Source organism: Uloborus diversus, chromosome 4, assembly GCF_026930045.1.
Source record: "Uloborus diversus isolate 005 chromosome 4, Udiv.v.3.1, whole genome shotgun sequence".
NCBI lineage: Eukaryota > Metazoa > Arthropoda > Arachnida > Araneae > Uloboridae > Uloborus > Uloborus diversus.
The window spans coordinates 176,244,039-176,269,976 of NC_072734.1; the positions used below are offsets into that span (position 1 = coordinate 176,244,039).

Consider the following 25,938-nt stretch of genomic DNA (forward strand, 5'->3'; position numbering starts at 1 on the left):
TGAATAAAATCTTCGGTTTAACTTATAATACAATTTAAAGCTGATAGTTTACATCCCACCCCCCCCCCCCCTACATCCAGGGCCGCCGAGAGCCATGGCGTGTCCCTTGTCAGATTCGTCAGCATTCCCTTCTCCCCCATAAAAAGTATAAAATTTATACTAGTACTCCGATTCCGAACCGGACCCTGTCAAGGGCCAGGCCTCTACTTTACGACTGGGCTGGCATGACTTCTCGTTGGCCCTGCCTCTATCTCACGTTCGTTTTTTATGGAATAGAAGGGTTATAGTTTTTACTGTTTTCGTATACTTCACTCCTCTAAAAATGCCTAAGAGATTTTTTTTATCTAAGAAAAAAGAAGAAAAGAAAATAGAAAGAACAGGCTATATCTCTGCCCATCATGCATAGTATATCTCTGTGCAAAAACGACTCTTCCTTGTAACACCAAAATCAATGTGTGTACCCTTTCATTTTTTTTTGTTTTTTTGTTTTTGTTTTTTTTCTTTTTTTTTTTTTTTTTTTTTATTTTGCGTTAAAAATTGCTTTTATCATTTATGCATGATAATATATTTACTTAAAAACGATGGAAATTTTTTGAAGAACATTTATTTACTGCTAGATATTTCATAGCTGCTATAAGAAATAATAATTCTCTTTCCACGAGTCTTAAATTTTTTTTACACTTGAAGGTCACGAAAAGGATTCTTAGAAGCTACGAAAATGGTCGGGTAGAGGGGGGGGGGCAGTCTTCTTCGTACATAATTTTCTCTCGGCCACGGTCCGGTAGACGAATTAATTAGCGCCACTGCTGTCCGACCGAACGGCAAGGGAATGTAGCGGGAGATTCAGCCAGAATCGGACCCTACCTCCTCAAAGGAATATCATTGTTCTTCAAAAAGAAGGGGGCTTCTGTTAGAAAGAATCGTGAGAAAAGAACGCGTGATGGAACCAAGTGGAAAATCAGAAGTCTCCATTGAAGCTAGTTAAAAAGATGGAGCAATAAAGACGAAGTGATAGTTGCACGCGAGTTCTAACAGCCTATCACGAACCTTTCAGGATATTATTGAAGTCATCCTTCAAGTGAACAAAGTGATATCTGTTTCCTTATTAAAAGTGGAATACGCTCTCTAAATTGTAATTTAATAAAACTGTCAAGCAATTTTTGTTTGCTAACTTTATTTTATGTGTCACCTTAACTAATTAATATGGAAATTCAAATAGTTTTTTCGAAGGCGGAAGAGCAAACGAATCTCTCTTGAATCTTTAAGATTTGCTTCTCAAGTATCATAGCTTTTCACTGTAATGCCGTTGAAGCAATCTCCTAATTCCCAATTGACTGTTTTCCCTCTTATTTTAATCTGACTAAGGTGCGAAATAATAGCACAAGAGATACCTTCCAATATAGGAAGTGTGTGACCATGATGGTACAGTGAGGAAACACTTAAGTTATAGTCAGCTACGAAAGGACAAGGTTAGGTTACGCAATCAATACGCGATTTAATCAGCTGCATAGACTGCCCAAACTGGCAGTCAATTATCCAGATAGGGTAAGTGCTCTAGTAGTCGGCCAGTCTCCAGTAGTCAGCCACAGGGACATAAAACTGCTTATAAATAGAATATGTATAACTCAAAATCGGATATGATGCATTCCCACATTCCTTTACTTGTCCCCAATTGTCATCCAGTAACAGTGAAGTTGTAATTACTTTTCATTAAGTAGCAAAGAGTCATTTTATTTTAAATGGTGTGCCCCTCATCCTAGTTTGCGATTCTGCTTTTTTTTTTTTGTTAAGAAGACACATCATCTTTAAATGTTAAGTTCCCTGTTCCTTTCTTTTTTACGTTCTACTGAAAATTGCTTTTACTTACGTTTTAATGGATTGTATAACATAACGTTTCAATTAAAAAATTAACTCCTTCTTAGACTCAATTATTTTTAGAGGGGTGGCCGATCACTGGGTACTGAATTCTACCCAACACTGCTAATGCCTATGGGTCCCGAAATCCTCAATCCGGCCCTGATTATCCGGGGGAATTATCACAACGTCGATCGTAAAATATGCAGAATTGGCGAAAACATTTCCCCACTGCTTAATAATTCCGTGGCGCTAAGTTTGTGGACCTTTAAGAAATTAAAATGAAGCGAAACTAAAAGACGTAACCATGGCAAGGCAAAACAAAACATCAGCAATTTTAATGGAGATTAGGAAATCTCGCTTTTTCCAATGCTGTCAAAAAGAAAACTGTGGGACAATTCCTTCACTTTTTATTGATAGATTTAATAAAGGAAGTAGTGCCAAAATTTCAGCTAAACCTAAAAAAGTTCGAGCTAAAAACGCAAACTACTCCCGTCGTAATGAAGTTAGAGCATTGAAACAAATTGCTTGGAACGCGAAAAATTCTACCCTTTTTAACGATATAAAATATTAATATGTGCAAGTAATTTTTCACCCCTTTTAATAGCCAATAATAGGCAATTTACGTGAAATTTGGGCCTAAATTGAAATAATAAAAGAACTATTTATCAGATTTTTTCGAACTATAGCCTATGTTACTCAGTGAGAAAGCACCTTTCATATAGTGAAAGAATTTTTCAAATAGGTGCAGGGGTTCCGGAGATTACCTCGAACATATAAACACACAAAAATCCGCTCTCTCTCTGTATAATATTAGTAAAGATAATATTAGTAAAGATAACATGGTTTCAAAGTTGCATTACGTTGCCACCTACTCCATTTTAGTTTATTCATTGTTTACTAATATTCTTGTTGAAAGCTGTAAGGTTACATTCATAACATCCCCCATTTCTCAATTTTAATTTACCCATATACAGGCTCATCATCTGGGAAATGGGGGGGGGGTGCAATTGACCCTCTGTATTTTCAAAACATAATTTAAATCTGCATTTTTGCTTGTATTTCGATGCATTTTTCCTATAAAATTCACTGAATTCATACCCTCCCTCCCCCTCTTTCCGAGAAAAACTTTGAAAATACGAACCTCTGCCAACATATAATTCGTCTTACTCCAGTTCTTCTTTACTAATAATGAAGCTGAAAGTCTGTATGGATCTCTGTGACGCACACAGCGCCTAGACCGTTCGGCTGATTTTCATGAAATTTGGCACAAAGTTAGTTTGTAGCATGGGAATGTGCACCTCGAAGCGATTTTTCGAAAATTCGATTTTGTTCTGTTTCTATTCCAATTTTAAGAAAAGTTTACCGATCAAATTATCACAACGTGGACGACTAAATTAAGAAATTATCATACCGTGGAACCGTAACATGGGCAAGCAAATGAATATAGCAAATTGGCGAGAAAAACATCATCCAATATTTGTAAATATAGAGGTGAACCAAATGACCTTTTAATTTTCTACCTCGGATAAAGCCGTGCGGGTAACACACACACACACACACACTAGTTCACAATAAAAGTACCTTTTTTTATGATACATTTTGTTTTAGATGTGCCTACGATGGCCAATCTTTTAAGTGCTTTTTGAACGGATTTTTACTTGCTTTGTTTTGAAGTGAAATGTTTTCCAAAACTACAATTTTAATTTTATGTTCCGTACGTTGAAGTTTCATTCTAATGAACATGGACCGGTTAAGTGTCAATCGTATTGATCATTAATTCCCTTTTTATTGATCATGAATTTTATCAACTCTTTTATTCAGTCTTTATCTTAACATACACAGTTAAAACTTTTTGCACCAGGGGCGGGAGAGAATCTACGTTCTCATGTTTTCAAAATTCCTTTCCCGAAAAATCCGTTTCTTTTTCATTCTTCAAATTCTATTTTCGCAGTATATGATATTACTTTAGTAAGTGATTAGGAGATAAATAATAAAAAATTTATTGCACTTGATGCATATTCAAACTGATTGCAATCAGGGCTGAATTTAGCTCCATGCCGTCCCTAGGCAGATTTCCCGAAATCTGCCCCCCCCCCCCCAAAAAAAAGCAAAAACTCAAAAAAAAAAGTGTTCCCGAAATTTAAACGGTCAAGCTTTACGATGCCACAAAGAGGTCAGCTGACCCTTTGACCCCCCTCCCCTGAATCCGCCCTTGAGCCATAGGCCGGGCCTAAAGGTCCTAATGCTAAATCAACTCCCGAGTATCTCCTTTTAAATGGAATTCAAAATTTTATAATAAATGGATATAGGCCACTAAATGGAAATGAACCGAAATTCTGTGTGGAAACATCTGTCAACAAGAGGGGAAGAAAAGTAAAATCGAGAAGACGACACGCGGCCCGCGTGGAATTCAAACAATGGAATCGAATCCGCAGATGGGAGAAACGTGGCAGGAAAGCGACCCGTTCTGGGTTCTTACGGCATTTTCTCCCCCTTTTTTCTGCAGTCACGTGATTTGCCTGCTATCCCAGCAATTGATTACGTTATGGATTCGAATTATTAGATGCCAAAAGAATAAATTGAACTCCAGAGCTCTTGTAAAACACAGATAAAAAATTCATTGCGTTTCGAAATTTAAAAACTCGGTGCTCCACTACTGAAAAACGTTTAGGAATCACGGCAAAAAAAAAAAAAAAAAAATAAATAAATAAATAAATAAATAAATAAATAAAAAATAAATAAAATAAAAATTCATATTAAAAATTTTTGTCTTCATAGTATGCTAGATTTTGAATCTATGAAACCAATTCTACTGAAATGAAATGCTCCCTTTCTGTCACTAATTGTTATCTGTTGGAACACATGTTGAATTTTCAAAGATATTTCAAATGATGGTTAGTTATTGCCACTAGCGCAGCCAGAAATAGTTTCTGGAGGTGTTTTTGGATCAAAAACACCTGCTGAAAGGGTTTTTTTTGATCAAAAACAGCCCTTTCATATGCATAAACTACTGTATTAGAATTTGCATTTATATTAAAACCAATGGCCTCTGGGGGGGGGGGGTGTTTTCACCTCCCCCCTCGCTGTGTCACTGGTTTTTAACAATAAAAAAATGTGAGTCTTTGATAAGAAAAAAAAAATAGTTTCGAAATAATACAGCAAAATGGGAAACGTTTTTCTGAAAAATAGTTCGTTACAGTTCCTTTAAAAAAAATATCTTATGAAATATTTGGTTTAAGATACCTCATTCTCGTACGAAATGGAAAATAATGTTTTCTTTTTATATCTCAATGTAAAATACAAAGCCGACAACAAATGGAGTAGTCCTCTTCGTGTATCGAGGTCTTCAATTCCAACTTAAAGAGACACTTTAATAATGAAAATAAGCCGACTTCTTATGCTCGCTTATTAGGGTCAAGATTCGAGCAAAGATCTCTTATGGAAAATATTCCATCGGAACAAATGGATAAATTTAATACTTTGCAATCAATAATGGTAAAAGTATTCGAAGTCAATTTTTTTTTAAATTTGCTTTGTTGAAGATGGCACATACTCTGTAGAACAACAATTGTATATTCTTCTGTACTATTCATTTGTGTAAAAATATGAACTGATACCGATTATGTTTGAGTTATTTTTCGCTTTTTAGCTTACTTTGAATTTATAAGCTATACATGAATTCAGCTAGCGTTTACTTTAAAATTTATAACTTAAGAAAAGATTTTTTGCTCATAAACGTTTTTGACAGTTATTGAATTATTCATTTTATAAATTAAGCTATGAACTTTATGATTAATTGTTAAACTGGAATTTTTTTACGAAACTGCTGGCATTGTCCTTGTACTCTTTTGTTTTTTGCAAAACTCTAGATAGATTTGAAGAGTAAGTCTTATTTAAGTTAAAGCTTTTTTTTTTTTTTGCTTTGTTTGTTTCATTTAAAAATTGAAAATCTTGGCCGCTTGAATACATTTTAATTAAGAAAAATGGGTGCTGCTGTTGATGCACATTGCAAGGACGAGTTAAAAGGGACTTCAAAAGTTCGAAACTATTCTCTACATTGTAATATTAGGTCAGGGCTGAAGTGACAACGCGTCCCCTTTATAATGGGTCACTCCTGTTTTAAGGATTGCCACGTTATCTTTCATACAGCTTCGGACGCCAAAATGTTCAGTTTTCCGGGGGGGGGGGGAAACAATATAAATGTGAAAATTAATCAACAAAAACCAAATTCCTAAAAAAGGAATTGCAAAAGTAATTAGACTTCTCGCCTACATTTGGACCTCATGAACTTTATTATCATTATTGAAATGTTTTGGATTTATCTGCTGCTGATGTACTCTTGGAGGTGTTCTCTTTTGAAACAATAGTAGCTCTTAAAGCAATTAATTCATCAAATAAATAAATACATGAATACATAAATAAACAAGATTATATAGACTCTTTTCAGCAGTTCACACCTGTTTTTGTATTATTTACTACTAATTTTATAGAAACGCAAGTTTATTTTAACCAAAAAGTTAGCAGTATCGATTTCAGCTGAAAGTAAATAGTCACCACAGGCATGATGAATTTATCCTAAATCGAACAATACCTATTTTGGACAACTACGTAGGACTGAATGAAGCGAGATATACACGAAAAAAATTACATATTTTGAATTTATGAATGATCATCAGTTGTGATCTGCTAAATCTTTCAGATTACCTTAATCGGAAGTTATTTTCAATAACAAAACCCACGCCATTATTTCGGGTAGAATAAATTAATATTTTACTCGCCAATCCAGAACTAATTCCCAAAAATTGAATCAAAATACAATCCGTTGCAACTAAAGCAATTTGCGATTACGTCTGGCTTTAATCACGCATATGGCGCTTTCCCGAAGGGGGTGGGGAGTGCCTCCCCTCCCTTCTTTTCGCCTACCACGTGACTTTGCCGGCTGTGGCGGGGGAAGAGCGGTAAAAAGAGAGAGAGAGAGAGAGAAGTAACCATCCCCGCTGCCTCTCAACCGACAGGTGAGTCTGGGAGTTTACCTCTCGCTTCCTCTCTCTCTCTGGATTCTCGGCAGTCGATCGCACGTGCCCGATCCGTTCGCATCTCGCTGTTTCTGTTCCGTTGCAAAAAGGGGTTCTCTCTGGAGCTCTGGTGATAGATTTGTATTTTGCGCAGTTTTACCATCTCTGTAGGGATGCGGTAGAGGATGAGAGAAGTCCCTTCCCATTTCATAGCATGAAGAGAGGATATTTAGAAATCGGTCTCGTCGTCCTGTTTTTGGACTTTTTCTGCAAGAACCAGGTAAGTGTTTATGTTTGAATTTTTTTGGGGGACGTTCTGAAAGGCTCGGTGGGAAATACCGAAACTTTTGAGTTTTGTTTCTTACTCAGTTTTTGTGTTTCTCATGAGATATTTTAAGGGTAACATAACATTCGTGATTTATCTGTACGAGTAATAAAGCTGAAAATCTGGATGTCTTGATGTCTGTGACGCGCATAGCTTTCAGACCACTCAACCGATTTTTATGAAATTTGGCACACAATTAGTTTGTAGCCTGGGGGGTGTGCACCTCGAAGCGATTTTTCGAAAATTCAATTTTGTTCTTTTTCTATTCCAATTTTAAGAAACTTTTACCGAGCAATTATCATAACGTGGACGAGTGCAAATTACCATAACGTGGTAGACGAGAAAATTATCATAACGTGGAACATGGGCGAGCAAATGAACATTGCAAATTGACGAGAAATTCATCATCCATTATTTGTAAATATACAGGCGAACCAAATGACCTTTTAATTTTTCTACTACGGGCAAAGCCGTGCTGGTACCGCTAGTCTTACATAAACAACGTGGTCAAAGATGCCGAAAGGAATATGCTTTGTCAATCTTTTAAAATGGTAGAAGATGTAAATAGCAAGGAGGAATATAATCTCTCTCAAAATGCTCGAATTTGAATTGGTTTGAGAGAAAATTATTCTCTTCTCTCTTAAAATCATTCTCTTAAAATTTTCGAAGATGCACAGGTGGAAAAAATATTATGGTCGGAGGTGCAAATATTTAGGTTTAAGTACCTGTTTTCATTCTTTGAAAATGACCGGTGATGTACAAATTGGAAAAAATATGCTCAACGAAAAAAAAAGTCTTCTTTGCCCAACAATTGTTATTTTTCTCTGTATTTCTTACATGACTATAATCAGTTAGTTTTGGGAAACATATGTTAAAGGTGTCTAACCAACAAAAGCTTCTTTTTTTCCTACGATGAACGATTTGGACTATGTTCTTCTATTAGAAAAATGTGTAAAGGGAAAACATTTAATGTTCTGATTTTATTCTTAAATGGACTGCTCATAACAAATGCTATGAACAGGATTTTTTTTATTAATTTAATAATTGATTTGGTGATGAGTAGAAAAAAGAATATTGAGCCACCGATTATGAAAAAGTTTTTTATTTATAAAATCACTTTGGAATTTGCATCTGCATCGTGTAGTATGAAATTAATTCCACCAAAAAACTACTTATGACACTCAGACATTTAGATAATGGCTATTATATTTTTTCTATTGATAACATAACTGTATGTAGGGCCCTTGTATGCACATTACATTCCAATGAAACCAAAAAAAAAAAAAAAAAAAACAATAATATTTCACCTTACAAAGTTTTATATGAAACAGGACGTGCTGTGAAAGGAAGCCAGGTCATGGACAAATTTTAAGATCCCTGCCCCACAAATTTTTCTCACAACTCCTAAACAATTGTACGCAACATTTCCACAAATTGTACCTTAACATCGAAACACTTGTATGCAATGTTTTTGCCACTTATGCCTTAACATCGAACCACTTACATGCAATATTTTTGCAATTTTTGTCTCAATATTGAAACAACTTGTATGCAATTTATTATTATTATTATTATTTTAAATTTATGTCATAATTACGATGATTTTCTCGTTTACACGCCTAGATGTTGGAAAAATGTCACTAAATAGATAAAATGTAATTAAGCTATCTATTTGTTTTGTTTAACATTCATGTGTCAGTTTTGATTCATATATTTGTCCCGCGTCCCAATAGAAATTAGTTAAATGAGGAGCGAAAATCATTCATTGCACGCATGAAAACTGATCCTTTCTGACACTGATGAATGGGGTTGTTTCCAAAATTTTAAAAGTAATTTTTTCTGAAAGAGCATGCTTAAAAACATAGGATCTGACCATTTTTTAAATAATTTCTGTAAGTTTGATATTTTTAAAAAATTATTTAAATCGGTGCGCTTTGATTGTTTACGCTTCTGTCCTGTGACGTCACAAATGATGAAATGCCATTTAGTGTTGCCATTCACAGCTCAAAATATTTAATTCGCATCTTTACTCACGTGTATTGGCAACGATATGGTTAACAGCAAGCGTAGAGCGCAATTTTAATTCGCTTCTTGATTATCATGACGTGGAAACGCAGTAAAAAATGCGCCAAAGGACATCATTTGTGACGTCACAAAGACTACGCCTTGTTTGAAGAAGCGGACATTTAAAAAAATTAATTAAAAAATAACTGTTGGGAAAATAAAAGTATTTTCTGAGTCCATGTTATTATTATTATAATTTTTTTTTTTTGCTTATTCTATCAATTTCAGGGACAAAAAGTACTACTTTTAACTGAAGGAAACAACCCCATTGCCAGCTCATATACCATCAGAGGTATTTTCAACACGAATGAAAACGTATTTCACGCATTGAAACTCGGAAACACGCCTCAAAATTGTGGTCAAGCGTATTTTCATGCTTTGTGTTTGCAATAAAAATTTAGCATCATGGAAAAAGGATTGGAAAAGCAAATGCAATTTTAAAAACATTACATTTGGATGTCACGCAAAATGTAAAATGTTTATAATGATTAAAAACAAAAATCGTACACATCTCTTCTTTCCCTCTCAGTTTTTGATTTTTATGTAATTGATCGGCATTATAATTATTTACTGTTCTCCTAAATTTTACTTCTCCAAAACGAATTCCAATCCTCTAAAAACGCCGAGGAGTTTTTAACGTTCTGAAAATTATCTTGTGTTTTCGATCAACGCCAAACTGAAAATAAAACACCTAAAAGGACCGAGAAAATTCCCTAATAATCAGAGAATGTACGAGAAATCCTCATTGTCCTGATACACATCCCAATTTATCATGTTCTCGTCTTTTATCGTCCTGCCATCCAGTGGCGCCACGAAGGGGGCGGGGGAAGGCACCCCCCCCCCCAGATGCATTGGTTTTAACAAAAATGCCAATTCTAATACAGTAGTTCATACGTATGAAAGGGCTGTTTTGATCAAAAAATTAATTTCAGAGCGTATTTTTGATCAAAAAATCTCCTTTAGAAGGTATTTCTGATTTGAAAAAAACTTCACGAAGGTATTTTTGATTATTAAAAAAAACCACTCTCCAGAGAGAATCTTTGATCAACAAAACCCCTCCAGACGGTATTTTTGATTAAAAAAACCCTTCCAGATGGTATTTGTGGCTGCGCTAGTGTGCCATACAGGTTCAACTCTTCAGTGCTATCGTGATCCGGCCGGGCGATCGGCTCTTGCTTTCTATGGGAGTTGATGTTACCAAAGCTGTTGGCATATTTGCCCCATTTGACTCCTGTGCACTTCATTTGAACTAGACAACGCCACAAAAAATGATCAGCATTTGTTTGAATGCAAAAACGACCAACATATTACATCATTTCATTCTCTCTCGTCCAAACTAATACTATTGACCTCAAACTTTATTCCAACAACTCAAGACCACGCCATTTGCATGTACTCACGGTGAAACGTCGTTTGCTAAATTTCAAACCTTGAAATTAAATTCAACTATTTCATACAATAATCAAATCTGCTGTGCGCAGGTGAATGGCAGTATGTGCAGAAATGAGTTATACCGAGATATTGGAAGAAACTCGTTTTGGATTCAATACAAGCAATGGAGAAATGTAGAAATTTCACGTTTTTTTCGCTCTTTTTTTCCCAGTGAAAACCAAATAAGCAAGTTTTCACAATAAAACTAAATTGCAATAGGCAAAAGTTAAAAAAAAAAAAAAAAAATGCAGTTACTGCTATTTACACGCCTACGACAGAAATACACTCCAAAATATTTAAAACAAAGTTGACTCCAATTTTAAAGAAGCTGATTATTCTTTTTCTTTTCCTCCATTCATGACACAGATGCACGAAACTGTAAATATATTTACACGTAACACCTCATAAAATCGAGGACAGGCTATAAACCTTGATGGGACTGTTATGAAAGAGAAGGTGATCATCGAACTTCTGCAGCATCTGCTGAAAACGGACCAAAACATAAACATTCCCGTTTCAACAACCTGGCGCTTACTTTTCCCTTGCGATTAAACAAGCGGCCACCAAAGAAATCAAAGGTGAATCGCCCTCTCCGTTGGACGACCTACCTCCAGACCCCGCTATATTCGATGTTCTTACAATGGGAGAGAAGGTCTTTTGCGGTCAGGCCCTCTCCCCTCCTCCGAACTTCAGGGATCTTTATTTTTGGCGGGGGAGTTCGAAAGAGAAAACTGTTCTTTTCCACCCACCTGGTCCTCTTTGACCTTTTAGTGGAATGTTTAAAGGAAGATATTAAGATGAAAGTTTATTGAACGAAAAGAAAACCACGTCCTGTTATTCAGATATATCGTAGGAAGGTCAACGGTATATTTGTTCCTCAATCGATGAATAGCGGTTATTGAAGTTTAGTTTCGACGCAGATGTAATATTCCGCTATTTAACTCCCCCCCCCCTAAGTTTGTTGGTTGTTGCATCAGAAGACGGATGTTGTCACCCGCCCGTATTACTGAAGAAAGATACGTTGAAGAAATTTTTCCCGTATGTGTTAAAATGGGATCTAATGATACCACATAACTATTGATATAGTTATTATAACTAACAGATAAGCACATAACTATTCTTTAATATACCTATAGTTTTCAAGCTAACATGATCCAACCACTTAATCTTCGATGATAAAATTAGACAATGATTAAAAAAAGAAATTTTTCAAATAGAAGGAAATAGGGATTAACGCGAACAGAATGGAATCAAGTTACGTTTTATTTTATTTTATTTAATGAACATAATTTGTTTTTTTTTTTTTTTTTTTTGTTGAAAAAAATGTTTGTCATAACATTTTACTAGTTTGTACCTATTTCACAACATTCACGTCAGACGTGTTTTTCTCACACTGCCTTTAATCAGTTTATTTTATTTCTTATTTTATGTCGTATGGTGAGAATTTAAAAACATACAACTTTCATGCAAAACAATTAGAGTGGTTGGTCCTTTTTATATATATATTGTCATTTTCTTCGTGCTTTTGCTAAACCATTTCAAACAATGATGCAGTCTAAAATTTTGAATAACCTTTTATTGTAACTAAGTGATTTCAATCATCATAAAGTTAATTAGAATTAATATATTACTTCTAAGTTAGAACAGGAAATCAATTTTTAAATTGATTTTCAAATGCAGTTCATTGTTACATAATACATTTTTCCGAATTAGTACAATGATGTAGAGAAAAAAAAATCTCTGACCGGACGATGTACGATAAAAAAACAATCGATTGTAACGAAATAAAAGTTTGTCTAAACGAGATGAACAAATAAACTGCTTAAAAGAGCAGAATATCTAAAACGAAAACATCAAACATATACATTTAGAAATAAAAGAAAGAAATGTAAAACTAATTTTAAAAAGCTTTTAAAAAAACCTCTAAAGGTATCGGAAGACTTCGAAGCAAAATTTCTAAAATTCGAACACTGAACAAATTTTCAGTTTTCAAATTTGAATAATAATTTAAAAAATAGACAAATAAATAAATAAAATACACAGCAGTATTTTTAGACATAAAGAAAAATAAATTAGCGTTAGGCTATGTGATTAATTTTTCACTGTCTTCTTCAACAAAATTGTCTCAAATCGTAGAAATCGAAAAAGTTTTTGATCTTCTTTTAAGAAAGTAACATCACTTCGCACAAAGAAATTGATCTTTAAATATTGAGTCGGAGTGCGATGAAGACTACGACAATAAAAATACGAGTAACAGCATCTTAAAAATGAATCCGCGCTTTGAATTGTCGAAAAGAAATAGGTTAAAAAAGCATTTCAGAAAAAAAAGAAAGAAAAGAAAAAAAAAGATCTCCTATTGTTCCAAGCGCGGAGTACATATGCGTTCTATAACGGTCCATACGTCACGGGATCACATTCACAATCGGAAAAATCCCTTTTCTTCAGCGGAATGAAAACGGGGGTGAAAGTAGAAAAAATATGAAAGACCTAATCCTGCGCAGACGCTCTCGGGCAACAAAACCCCTGATTTTTCGTCTTTTCTGCCAGAAAACAGAACCCCCTCTCCGGGAGAAAGGAAAACGTTCTTTTTCCACCCACCTGGCAAAAGCCCCCGACTGTCGCGGGGGTTCAAAGAGGCCCCGGACACCTTTCGCTTTTTTCCTCTACACGGGGCAGATGCAGGGACAGATGCCGAGTTAAGTAGGCTGCCCGGGTTGCGTTAACTACCCCACAAGCCATTGTTCAATCCCTCGCCGGTTTAAGCAGATTTTAAAATTCTACTTCCCCCTTTTTTGGAAAACTTTTAAAAGGAAAACGCTTCAATTTTTTTTCCATTTTATGCAAAATTTTAGACTTGGAACCTTCATAGAGTGAAATCACGTTGCAACGAACTTCAAGGATACCTCAAGTTTTGTTCGTTGAAACAGGAGTTAAGAATTCAAGCTATATACGACGCAAATTTAATAGGGACTGAAAATTTGTTTGGTTCAAATAGATATTTCGTTGCGTTGGTATTCGTTGTAACGTGATTTCACTGCACGTACACGCAGCGATATAGCTGGGGTTTTCTTCAAGACGTGAAAATGCTCTTTGACATTTTGCTTACTGGAGAAGTGAAAATCGTTATAGATTAGTGAAGTGAAATGTAAGAAAACAGTAACGACCGAACGACCACAATAGTGATGAATTCCATTCTTACACTAACTATCTAAGGAAGAAATAGAAGATGGTAGGGAAAGAAGTGATGTGTGTGTGTGTACTGTTTTGATTTCTAGCGTTCGAAATTTTGACATTTTGCAGCTGAAAAAATAATAAGTTATTCAAATGTAATAATTCAAACATTTTAACTGTGTTTTACTTTTACTTTTTTTAAAAAAATTTCCCCGATGCTAATTTTTTATTGAGAATAAATTCAAAGCGTTAAAATACACTTGCCTAAATTTCTAAAGCGTATTTACGATTTTCAATGCGTTTAAGATTGCTTTTAGAGGCAATAAAATTATCTTTATCTAAGTATGCACTACTATACATTTTTCTGAACTGCTGTACGATCATTAAGGTTAACTTTGGTCCCCAATTTCTCTCTGTTTAATTGCTCATATTCAAAGAATGCTACTGCATTTATTTGCATAAAACTGGAGAAAACCTCTTAAAGTATTACATGGAGATCTAAAATTAAGAAATAACAAAGTCATTTAAAAGGAATTATTAACCCGGTTGAAAGTGGTCTAGCCGTCTCTTTGAGTCTTGTGAACAAAGAGACTAAAAAAAAATTATTTTAATAATAATAATGTAATTCTGAACTAAAAACAGTCATCCTACCTTAATATTAAGGTAACTTTAAAATATAAAACGATGCAAATATTTTTTATGGCTAAAAGTTGTGCACTCTATTCGAACCGTGTGGCCTTATTACTCGTAAAATAACAATTTAAAAACGAAATATTATTTCATTTCTCTACAATAACACCTTTTTCTGTCTTTTCAACGCAGAGAGTCGCAATTGAACCATTGAATTGAACCGTTGAAAATCAATCAAACGTCAAACTCAATAATTTTGAAAAAAAAATCATTTTGACCATCGTAATAAAATTGTTCGATAAGGATTGCAATAATTCAAACTGAAAGGAGGATGCATATTTATGTATATATCTTTCGGAGAAACATGTTGTGATCTCTATTGATAAATTCAATATGATCATAAAATTTGCTCCTTGAAATTATAAAACTTGACGCTTGACTTGCTTCTGAAATGAACGATTCAATTTACACATCCTCCGAAAAGGTAAAGTAAGGAATTTCAAAACGGTATTCACTCGTACATCTGACAAAACCGCGAAAATGAAGCGGGAGCCAAACACAATGCAACAAATTTCTATTATTGCGACGACGGTAACCGTAACTGCATCCTCCTCCTTTTCGCGGGGCTGGAGACGAGGGGGGTCCTCGCGCGTGTACCTTTCTCTTTCAAGGAGGGCAGATGCCCCGCTCGGGAAAAGGGGTGCATGGGGGGTGTCGACAGATGCTGGCACGCGCGCGCTCTCCCGCATCCCGTATGAGGAGAGATGTTAGAGTTCGCGGGGGCAGCTGGAACCCTCTTTTCTTGCATTTTTTAGCCAAAAAGTACCGTTTCCTATTTTAGAATGGAGGAAACGAACGTTCCATGAGGAATGAGGTTGAGAAACAGACGTCTGTCGTTGGGGGGAGGGGGGATTAGAAGGCTTATGTGTTAACCGAACTGTAAGGTGAGCGTTGTTAATGCATGCTCCCCTCTCGCCTTCCTTCGCGCGCGTGATGCTAGTGAGGAAGTATGTGGAACCGAAAGAGTTTGAAATACATTGTTGAAGAAATTAGAGGATATCGCGAACGGGTTTCAGCGTTATGTCGGTGAATTTTTAAAAATAAAATGAATGAAAATTCACTCTATCACTGCACAGCAGTACCGTTTGTGCGCAGTTTAAATGAGTACTGGCTAAACTCAAATGCAAAGCATTTTCTGAAAAATTCACCGATGGCATTTTCAATCATTTATTTAAGAAAATAGTGGAAAGAGGTAATTAAATTACTTATTTTTTAATAATTAAAATTTTAATTGCTTCTAAAATTGAATAGTATGGCTTTAAAATTCAATGGTAAAATTCAGTATTATTATTGAGAATGTGTTAATAATATATAAGAATTAATACTTAGAATTTCAAATAGAGAAACATTTTTTAAGTATTTGATTTAAATATACACCAGCAAACAATAGGACATTAAAAAAAAAAAAAATCCTATAAAATCAACAAAGAAAAAGCACAGTATTCTACTCTAACCTATTTATTTAATATTGGATGGAATCACTCATATCAAATTCAAATGGTGAAATACTGGCAGGTGGGGTCAATAACTGGGCAGTTCATCTTAATCATTTATAGAATTAATAGCTAATCTTTCTTAGGGTTAAAATGTGCAAATTTTAGAGATTACTATAAACCTATTCTAACAAGACAGTAATCTAACTCAATGACAGCCAGTTATGTTTCATATTAAAGAGAAAATCAGAAAAAAAGAAAGAAAAATTCTTTTTTTTGGTGACCCATCCATAACCATGATATAGTGTCCCATTCAACCCCACCCATACTTCTGGATTTATATTCAGGTATTTTTAATACATGAAATTCAAATAGCATCAAAATACAACTTAAAATTAGTTTACTGATAAGGAAAGATTTGCTAATACATATACCTGCAGTGAAATAATAGATATTTTTTAGCTAATATTTATTTTACCGAAAAGGGGAAAAAATACTTTTCAATCAGATTCTTGACTATCGTACTGTAGTGGAAAAATGGCTTTTCTCAAACAATTGAAAATTGCATGAATTTAGTAGAACAAATAGCTCTACCGATTAGTGGCATCTAAAATAATTTTATGCGAATACTTTTTCATATTTTGTTAGTGGTCCATTCATCCCCATGGCCTATTCATTACCACTCTCCCCTAGTTATTTTTTTTAACGGAACTATTTGAAAAACATTTAAATTTCCAACACATAAAAAGGATTTTTGCGATTTTTATAGAGTGTTTTTAAAGTTTTTTGGGATTCCTCATTACCTACATAAGAATTGATGCAAACTATTTTCCATAATGATTTTTAACTAAATGACACAAGCAATCATTTACAATCGAATGAAAATTTAGAAGCGTCGATAGAAGAAAAACCTTTAGTTTCATTTTCTATACAAATCTGAATTTAATAAAAAAAACTTCGTTTCTTAATTGAAAGAAAAAAAAAACCGAAAGTCAAAACCGTTTTGCGTTGAAGACCTTAAACTATTATTTAGAATCAACGACCCCCCCCCCCCTCTTCATAGCTGATTGGTGGTTTCTCATCTTCGCGAACAGTTTGACCAGCTACTTTTGATTTTCACTTTATTCCCGCGAATTTCCTCCCATCGGGAAACATCTATGCTTGGAGCCTCCACTTGGAGCCTTGAAGATGCCAGTTGAGGATCGTAAAAGTTCACCTCTTGGAGAGCTGAATGAAAGGGGAAGACCTTGGTGATAAAATTCCTCAACTCGTGAAACCATCACACACCATTAGACCTTTTTGAGCTGCAGAACGTCTCGGATTTACTAGACGAGAATCGTAGAAGCTCATGGTACATCTGAATGACTTTGTGGACATTAACATTTTGGGAAAGACCTCGGTAACGTATTCTGACGGACCTGTCAATATGCCAGTGGGTCTAGGTGCCAAGTACCACGCCTCTCAGGGTGATCATCCCACGAGGTACCTCTTCCTGGAGGAGTTCCATTCGGCCACTTCAAACGGGCAATGTCGTCGACCCCCTTTTCCCATTGTACTCGGGGTTGGAACCCGGGTCACGTCTTCTCAAGACCCCTTTAATGGTTACTCTAAGCAGGGTTAATTGTGCATGACAAGTGATTCCGATGCCTCTGGAGCCAAGATTGCCACTTAATCGAATGCCCCGTGACTGGGATCTCCAATTGGAGGTTGTTGTGTACGCGCGCGCTCAACTAATAGTGACATCAGATTCAAAACTGTGTACAACACCTTTTCCGTGTTTCAAAAGACCTCTTATCCTATAAATTATCAGTGAGCACTACCGGGAATTTTAAAACTATCAACCAACAGCTTTCTCTTCACGTGTTTACGCAGTATCAAATGTTGAAAATTCATTGTTGAATGGATACACATTTCGTGCCTAATTTGCTGTGAAAGTTGCAATAACAATTTCAAACAAAAGTCTGGGAGTTATGAAAAATTTGATTTCAGAGCAAAAAATTTTAAAGATGGAAGGAAAAAGAGCAGTCTCAGAAAAGTTAGTCTATTCATAAAGTTCCATAAATAAAAAAATACATCCTTTTTTCCACAAGGCTTCATTTTTCTGGAGTACAGTATTCCGTGGGATTATAGAAATGTTTTTGTTTTCTAAATTTTGGCCTTCTTGAGCGTCAATGATTAAAAGAAACAGTGCGCAAAAGAGTAAATTCTTTATTTGCTTTCAGTGGTCTTGTTACTACTTTCTGCAACTTTTAGTTTTATTACCCCCCCCCCTCCCAATGTCACCCAACCTCACTAATGAAGTACAAGGAAACCTGTGTAAGTTGACTTACGGTTGGTTAACTTGGGTGGTCAATTTATAGAGAATAGATGACAAAAGAAAATATATGTCTATATATATAGTATATGTTCCTGACAAAAGCTGTTAACTTATATGAGTGGTCAACTTTACAGGTTATACTGTATGCAAATAAGATAATAAACAAGAGTACCAGACATCAATTTCATTTCGTAAAAATAAATGATAAAAAAAATAGTCTCTATTTTAATCCTATAAAAGTTCTGAGGTAAACAAGGCCCTCATGGTAGGTCCATATTTAGAGGCAACGGAGGTTTTAGTGTTGGTGGAGGAAGTGTAAAACTCCGCTTGTCCATTCCATTCGCGTGCACTGTGAAACAGCTCTTTATGAGGGAAGGAAAGGGGATCATTGCAAGTGAGTAAGGAGTGGCGGACGGTGCGCGTCGATGAAGGAAATCCTCCTTCACATTTGCAGAAGAAAGTCAGGGGTGCGCCGTCTGAAGGAGGAAGGCAGCGCACCTTGCCCAAGTGGGCTGTTACACTCGACTATTTGAAGGTTAGACAAACTAATGTTTGTGGGTTGGACAAAATATCTGGAGGTTGGACAAACTAATATTTGTGGGTTGGAATAATTAAGGTTGGAAGGTTGGAATAACTAATACTTGAAGGTCAGATGGTAAGAAGAAATATTATATTAGAAGATCCGACAAACAAAAAATTGAAAATTTTACAGACTACTATTTCAAGGTTAGAATAACTAATACTTGAAAGTTAGATGGTTAGACTAAATTATGTATTTGAATATCGGTCAAACCAATATTCAAAAGTTTTACAAAAATTATTTGAAGGTTGGACTAATATTTGTCATTGTGGTAAATTTGTAGAACAATTACGAACAGCAGCTATTAATGCGTACAATAATCATCTAGGAATGATAGTAGGTTGGAAAAGCTAATACTTGTAAATTGGACTAACAAATATTTCTGAAGATTGAATAAACTACCATTTGAAGGTTGGCCAAGCGGGGAACAGGGATGGCAAATGAGTTTTTGTAAAAGGATCAAAATCAAAGTTAATTGAAATGCAATTATGCTTGAGCACCAATATAATAAATGCTTATACAAATTGCCAATATAATTATTACTTTCTTGTATAAAGCAAAGGAAGTATTGTATTCACATACAAATTTTTACTCAACTTTCAGCTCAGTCTCCATTTTAATCATAACTGAGTGAATTTTTAAGCTTTTTTTTGGGGGGGGGGACTTTTTATTTTTTGAATGAACAACTGAAATGTCCGTTTTGACCATCCTCAAGTTAAATCGGTGCATGGTGTTTGTATCAAGACTATGTTGTTGTAAATGGGAATGTTTTAACTAGCTAACTTATAAAAAAAAACACTACATTAGTTTTACCTAAAGACCAATGTTTTCCATGATATAACTGAATAAGACGAAATTTACGGCCATTTCTTGAATTCTGTCAATAGAAATCGACTTCCAAAAGGTATCACTCGTGGTTCGCCAAATTTTCATTGCGGTAGGTTTGTAACACAAAATTATTATTTAGCATAAAATTACATTTAGAAAATGCATAAAATTATTATTTAGCAATGATAACTATACATGAATCCAGAGAAATACGAATATAATGTTTATAAACATCGAACTTTTGAAACGTCATTTATTTTTCGTATCCATGTTCTGACAACATTCAAAAATGTAGCAGTAGAACAATTCTATTTGATTTTTTATACTTTAAATTATCAGAGGATATTTTTTACAATGTACTACTTGGCAGCTACTGATTAAAATGACGTACTTTCTTCTCATATACAACTGACGGTGTTTTGAAAAGCTGTTGCTTTATGACAGCTTGACAGCATTCAGAGCAAAGCTATTCGCAGTTCTAGAGATTAAATACGCGATCTTGCGGTGATTTAAGGAATGAGCAAAAGTGGTAAAACATTTAAATTTTGCTCGGACAGGGTCTCACTAGATTGGTCAATGGGGCCCAAACTACGGTCTGCGCTTCTAATGTGACCCGCGAAGCTGATCCATGTAGCCCGTTGATATTTTCAATGTCGCGAATCGAAAAAATTATTTTAGAAGCCTTCAAAACCAAGAACCAACCGATAATCTTCAGTCGGCATTACGAATGTATGCTGAAAATTTAAAGCTAAATTTTCAGAAATTGATTTCAAAAAGCAAATGATAACTTCGTTTCAATAAAATAAGCTCGGACAAAAAAAAAAAAAAATGTAATTTTCTTTCCTTTTCCACGTTTTTTTCATGTTACCTAAGATATTCAGGTTTATTTTAATTTTATATGTGTTCTGGTCCCCGAGATTTTTCTTCATATAAGGTGCGGTACTCGGGCAAAAAAAAGGTATAGCTTATGCAAGTGGTTCAATCTTGGCTTTACCTCTTTCAGCCGCCATTGGTCGAAGACTGCAGCACCTCCTATAGTTGATTTTTGTTACGAATATATTTCCTCGGAATACCCTTGTTTCAACAGGAAAATATCCACTTTTAGATAAATTGTCGCCGTAGTTTCAGATTTGAATCCTCCCTCTGTCCTGCGTGACCAAAGTGGAGGCTATCGATAAGTAGGAATCAACAACTGCCGCCATTATTTATAATGGGAATCAAAGGGTTGTTTTCCATCAGCTGAGAGGATGCTGTTGACGCGGATTGCTGACCGATAAGAGGTGTAGAGGAAGTGATTTCGGTTTCTCAAGGAATATCCACAAGAGCGAAAACCTAGTGTCTTTTCGACCATGGCAAGAGCCATGCGAGCATCAAAAAATGCCAGACACATAGGCTTGGAGAACGTCATCCTTTTAAACTGATCTCGAAACGGCTAAAGAATTGGAATGTTTATTTATTACCTCATTTTGGATGCATTCCTCTTTCTGATTAAATGCATATCCTAACCGCATTTTATCAGTGTAGCATGAATTCGAACAGATAAAAAGCCATTCCACAAAAAAGTCAACCGCTTGTCCCGCACGTGACGGTCCATATATTTCATTAAAAAGATAAAAGTTTAGTTCCATTAAAAAGTTAAAGTTTTAAAGGGTAATGACGAAATGTTTTGCTTAAGATATCACACATAAGTATGTAATTTGTTTAGCAAAAAAATTTGTTCACCAATATTTTAAAGTAGTATTTTTAATGTCAAAAATGAAGCATCACGCGCGGGACAAAATGATAGTTTTCCGTGGAATGGCCCTAAAACGTTTGTTGAATTTCATTCCCAAAGACATCGAGAAAAATTAGAATTCAAAGCTGGAAGTATTATTTTCTGTTTTAAGATGCCAAGATATATTTTCAAATAAAATCGATCTCAAAAACGTGAAAAGATTTCAAAAAAAAAAAAATAATAATAATTATCCGCTTTAAGAGATGCTGGAGCATTCCGGGTTATAATTCATCTCCGTTTAACTTTCGAATGAAGGTCATTAAAGAAAACCAAATGACATTAATGAAATAATAATTGCTTTTAATTCTAGTGTGAAAATAATTTTGCAGCTGAATGCATTGATAATTTTCTAAAATACAAACATTTTGCTTTTTTATACAAGTGCTGGCAACGCGGATGCCTGTACTTTTACCGTAAATTTACAGGATTTTTTTTTTCCTACCATGTAAGATTTATATATTTTTTTATTCGAGCATAGTTAAGTAATTTGTTCAAGTGCTATTAAATAACACACATGCATGGGATGAGAGCTAAGAAGTTTTCGATAGTATTTTCGACTGGAGCGGTTTTGGTACTTTTTATCGACTAGATTTCAACACACCATCTTTTTGAGCAGATGTTACTTAGAAGTATAACGCACACACACAAAAAGAACTTTGATCAAACCTCCACACTGCAGATAGATAAGATCGAATCACTTCAAATTGCCTTCGTCCTGAAAAATAAACTTATCACCGCACTGCAAACGATATTGACTTTTTAGAGAAAGTTTATCTCGGGCAGCTGTCCTTCATTGGAAAGTTGAATCAACAACTTGAGAAAGCACAATTATTCTATGGAGGCTTTAGTTGCATGAAATACAATCAAATAATATATTTCATGAGAATATAGGTTGCCAAAAGGAAGTTAACCTCAACAGCAAGTCAAAACTTGTTATACTCGTATATGTTTCAACAAGTCATCTTTCTTGCCGACATTCATTTGTACATAATATAAAATCTTGAGCAAATTTTGAAGCCTTTCCTCGGGAAACAAAGTTAAAAAATAGATTTAATTTATTTTAAGCGAAAGCTTTTTGTTAGATATTGAGGATTATAGTTTTAACCCCATCGTATTTTTATTTTTTCTAAAAAATAAATTTGTCATAGTGTTTTGTTTTCCTATATAACTATTCCTTGTATTTTCAACTACGCTATCTCTTATCTATGTTTTTCCTTGTTGTGAAAATTTATTTTATACTATATTTTATACTGGCTTTTGACTAAAATTAATGCTTTGCTGTAAAATTTTATTTTAATTCCTCAAAAAGTTAAATTTGTTCATCGGAAACGTTCGGCGTCCCAAATTGTTCTTTGAAATCAACCAAAATAATCATCAAAATGTGGAAACTGTTTATATGCACTAAGTGCCACAAAAACACACATTCAGACACATTTGATAATTGGGGGAGGGGAGAGGGGAGTACAATGTGGGAAAGAACGGGATGATGAGTGAAAAGGAAAAAAAAGGAAGACATCTTAAAAATTAGTGTCCAATGATTTTGTTTCAAATTTAAATGTGTAGTACAGTGTGTGAGTTCATATCAACAGAAATTAATAAATTAAATCTCGCAGTGAAAGAAAAATACATTTTTAAAATAATTTAAATATGTGATTTTAATTTACATGCCATTCTCGGGTAACAACTCTAAGAACATTTCAAGGAGATGTGCATATTCAGTACTAGAAAATTGCTATAAAAATATGAAAGTCAGACAAAATAAACGTAATGGCTACAAATAAAGCTAACAATATTTTAAATAACATAGATAACGTTTGAATTTCTTTTACATTTGTGAGTTTTATAATTTTTGCTGAAACCTTTTTTTTTTTAGACTTCACGTTTCTCTTACATATCCGAATATGTAAAGCTAATCTATTTCCAGTATTCTGAAGTACTCTACAAAATAAACTCAATCTCGGAAATATTTCTCCCGAATTATAAATAGAGCTGAGAAGTTTCCCTCCTTCCTCACTGATTTGTTACTTTTCTTTCTGGCCGTTGTCACGTGGATGAAATACGGTGTCACACTCCAAGGAGCCCGGAGAAACGTCCCTCGCCGTTTCAAAGATGTTATGCAGCAGCATAATGCAGAGGCGAAGATAAAGAAAGAAATAATGCGCTGCTGTCTTGATACGATACCTCATTCTCAGAGAATTTATGGAGAAGCGACTGTTCTTGACAAGTGACTATTGTGCCTACACGAGGCAGGCATATTTCTTGACTAGAATTCTCTACAATCAGAATATAAGATAGAGAATAATTTTTGTCCAAGAATTCGTATGAAATTCGAAGGCTCTTTTACATAATAGAGCTGGGTGTCGGTGTCAGCCGACTGCTAAATTGCGCGGAATTGTTTTCTTTTTTGCAGAAAAAGTGAATATAAAAGCTAGTTGCGCACTTTTAGGTCGTTAGTGTCAGCGTTTTCATTTATTGCTCATTCATGTAATTTTAGTTTCATGTAAATTAGTTGTATTTTGTGTCTGAAAAATGTCGTGGGATTTTCTGAAGCAAATAATTTACTTTTATGCATTCGGAAAGCGTTATTTTTATGGGATTTTCAAAGTTCAAAGAACAAAAATCGCATTTAAAACTTTCATTACATTATGTGAAAACTACATTTTTCAGATTGAAATCACACTTTGTTGTTTTTGTGTTTTCTTTCGTTCTTCCTTTATTTCTTTATTATTGCAGTGTATAATAATCATTTCTAGAAACTTTAATATAGCTCTTATATACATTTAAATAAAAAATCTTCCAAACTTGAAAAAAACATCTTTTTATTTTGAAAGCATGTTTGCGTTTTTGGGAAGAAAATGAAAAGTTTTTCATTAAAAATATAGTTTTTCCTTAAAGACTCGTTTAAGAATCAGCAAAATATGAATGAAAATTTCATGCTGAATCTTTATTCCAGAAACACGTACATCTTGATTAATCTCTTCCTGCCATAGTTTTTCTTATTTCGTAATTTATATTTGAACGTTTGAAAAGAAGCAGCATGGGTAACGGGCGAGGAGTTATGAAAATAAGCTTAATAAATATCTGTTCTCAACTTTTTACTCAAAATATTTGTGATAAGTACAAACAACGTATGTACCTGCCAATGATGTCCTTAAGAAGGATTTAAAGTATGCTGTTAGGATGATTCAGACATCTCGGTTTTGCCAATATACTGCTATCCCAGCTATTAACATTCATGTACTGAAAGGCTTAGAACAACCCAATTTCAGCAATACACTAATGTTGTGGTTATAATAACTATCGAACAAAACTAAGTTTTTATTTACAACTATTCAATGTGCTAAGTAAGCACTTTCAGAATTTCCTTTCAACAACATTATTACCTACAAGGTGACTCGGCATTTTTTATGACACTTGTCTTTTGAAAGAAAATCTTCAGGCATTCTTTTTAAATACCAGCGTAAAAAGATTTTCTAAAGAAAAGGACGCAGCTTCAGGCTGAACTCATTCAAACGATTATTGCTTTATGTAGCACATACCCAAAACTTTTGTCATCAGCCTAAGCCTCGGCAAAGCGTCGGCAAAAGTCTTTCAGAATTCACAATAGCTTCTTTCTGAACTCAATTATATCATCCATTAGTTCAATCAATCAACCCTGCGGCGGCAAGCTTTCAGCACATCCTTCAATCGCGAACTGTTTGTATTTGCTTTCGTAAAATATTCCGAAAGCTCGCACAAGATTTAATCATTGCCATTGTAAATACCTGCTTCTTAATGACATTGGCCATTTGTAAGCTTTTCGATTTCCTTCTGACATTGTGTGCTGGAAGTGTCCCATTAACATGACAGCCCGGAGCGTTACCTGGGAGACCCGATTTACCTGGGAATACGATGCCACCAGGAGATCACAAAGGTGCTTCAACAAACTGGATGAAGGGAGGGCACTGAAGTTGACTTTTATGACCACTCAATACATTATATAAACGTAACGAGCTCAGCATCTAAAAAAAAAGTCGTACTTTCGCTATCATTCTTTGCCCCTGAGCTTTCTCAAGAACTGATTAATTCTCAAGAGCTTATTCTTGCCTATTTATTCTTGCAGTAGGTTAGTAGGTACAACCAATTTCGTGTTTAACTCATTACTATTTAAATTTTTTGCACAATTGTTAAATTCATAGTTTTGCTATCATTCTTTGCCTTTCAGCTTTCTCGAGCTGATTGCTAGCTTATTCTTGTAATAGGTTAATAGGTACAACCGATTTCGGGTTGAAGCTGATGTTATTTGAAATTTTTGTACTAATTGTCAAATTCATACTTTTGCTATCATTCTTTGCCCTTAATGTTTCTCAGGAGCTGATTGCTAGCTTGTTCTTGTACCGATTTCGGATTCAGGCAGCTGCTGTATAAAATTTTTGTACTAATAATCAAATTCGTGCTTTTGCTGTAAATTCTT

The 25,938-nt window shown here is 34.7% G+C and overlaps 1 protein-coding gene across 1 annotated transcript in view; it reads left to right on the forward strand.

The window, feature by feature from the left end:
• Positions 1 to 7,028: 7,028 nt before the first annotated feature.
• LOC129221010 (tumor necrosis factor receptor superfamily member 16-like) overlaps positions 7,029 to 25,938 on the forward strand; it is a 43,318-nt gene continuing 24,408 nt past the window's right edge. Inside the window, exon 1 of the mRNA XM_054855446.1 lies at positions 7,029 to 7,152. Coding sequence (XP_054711421.1) covers positions 7,087 to 7,152 — 66 coding nt within the window. The 5' untranslated portion in view covers positions 7,029 to 7,086. The remainder of the gene's footprint in view (positions 7,153 to 25,938) is intronic.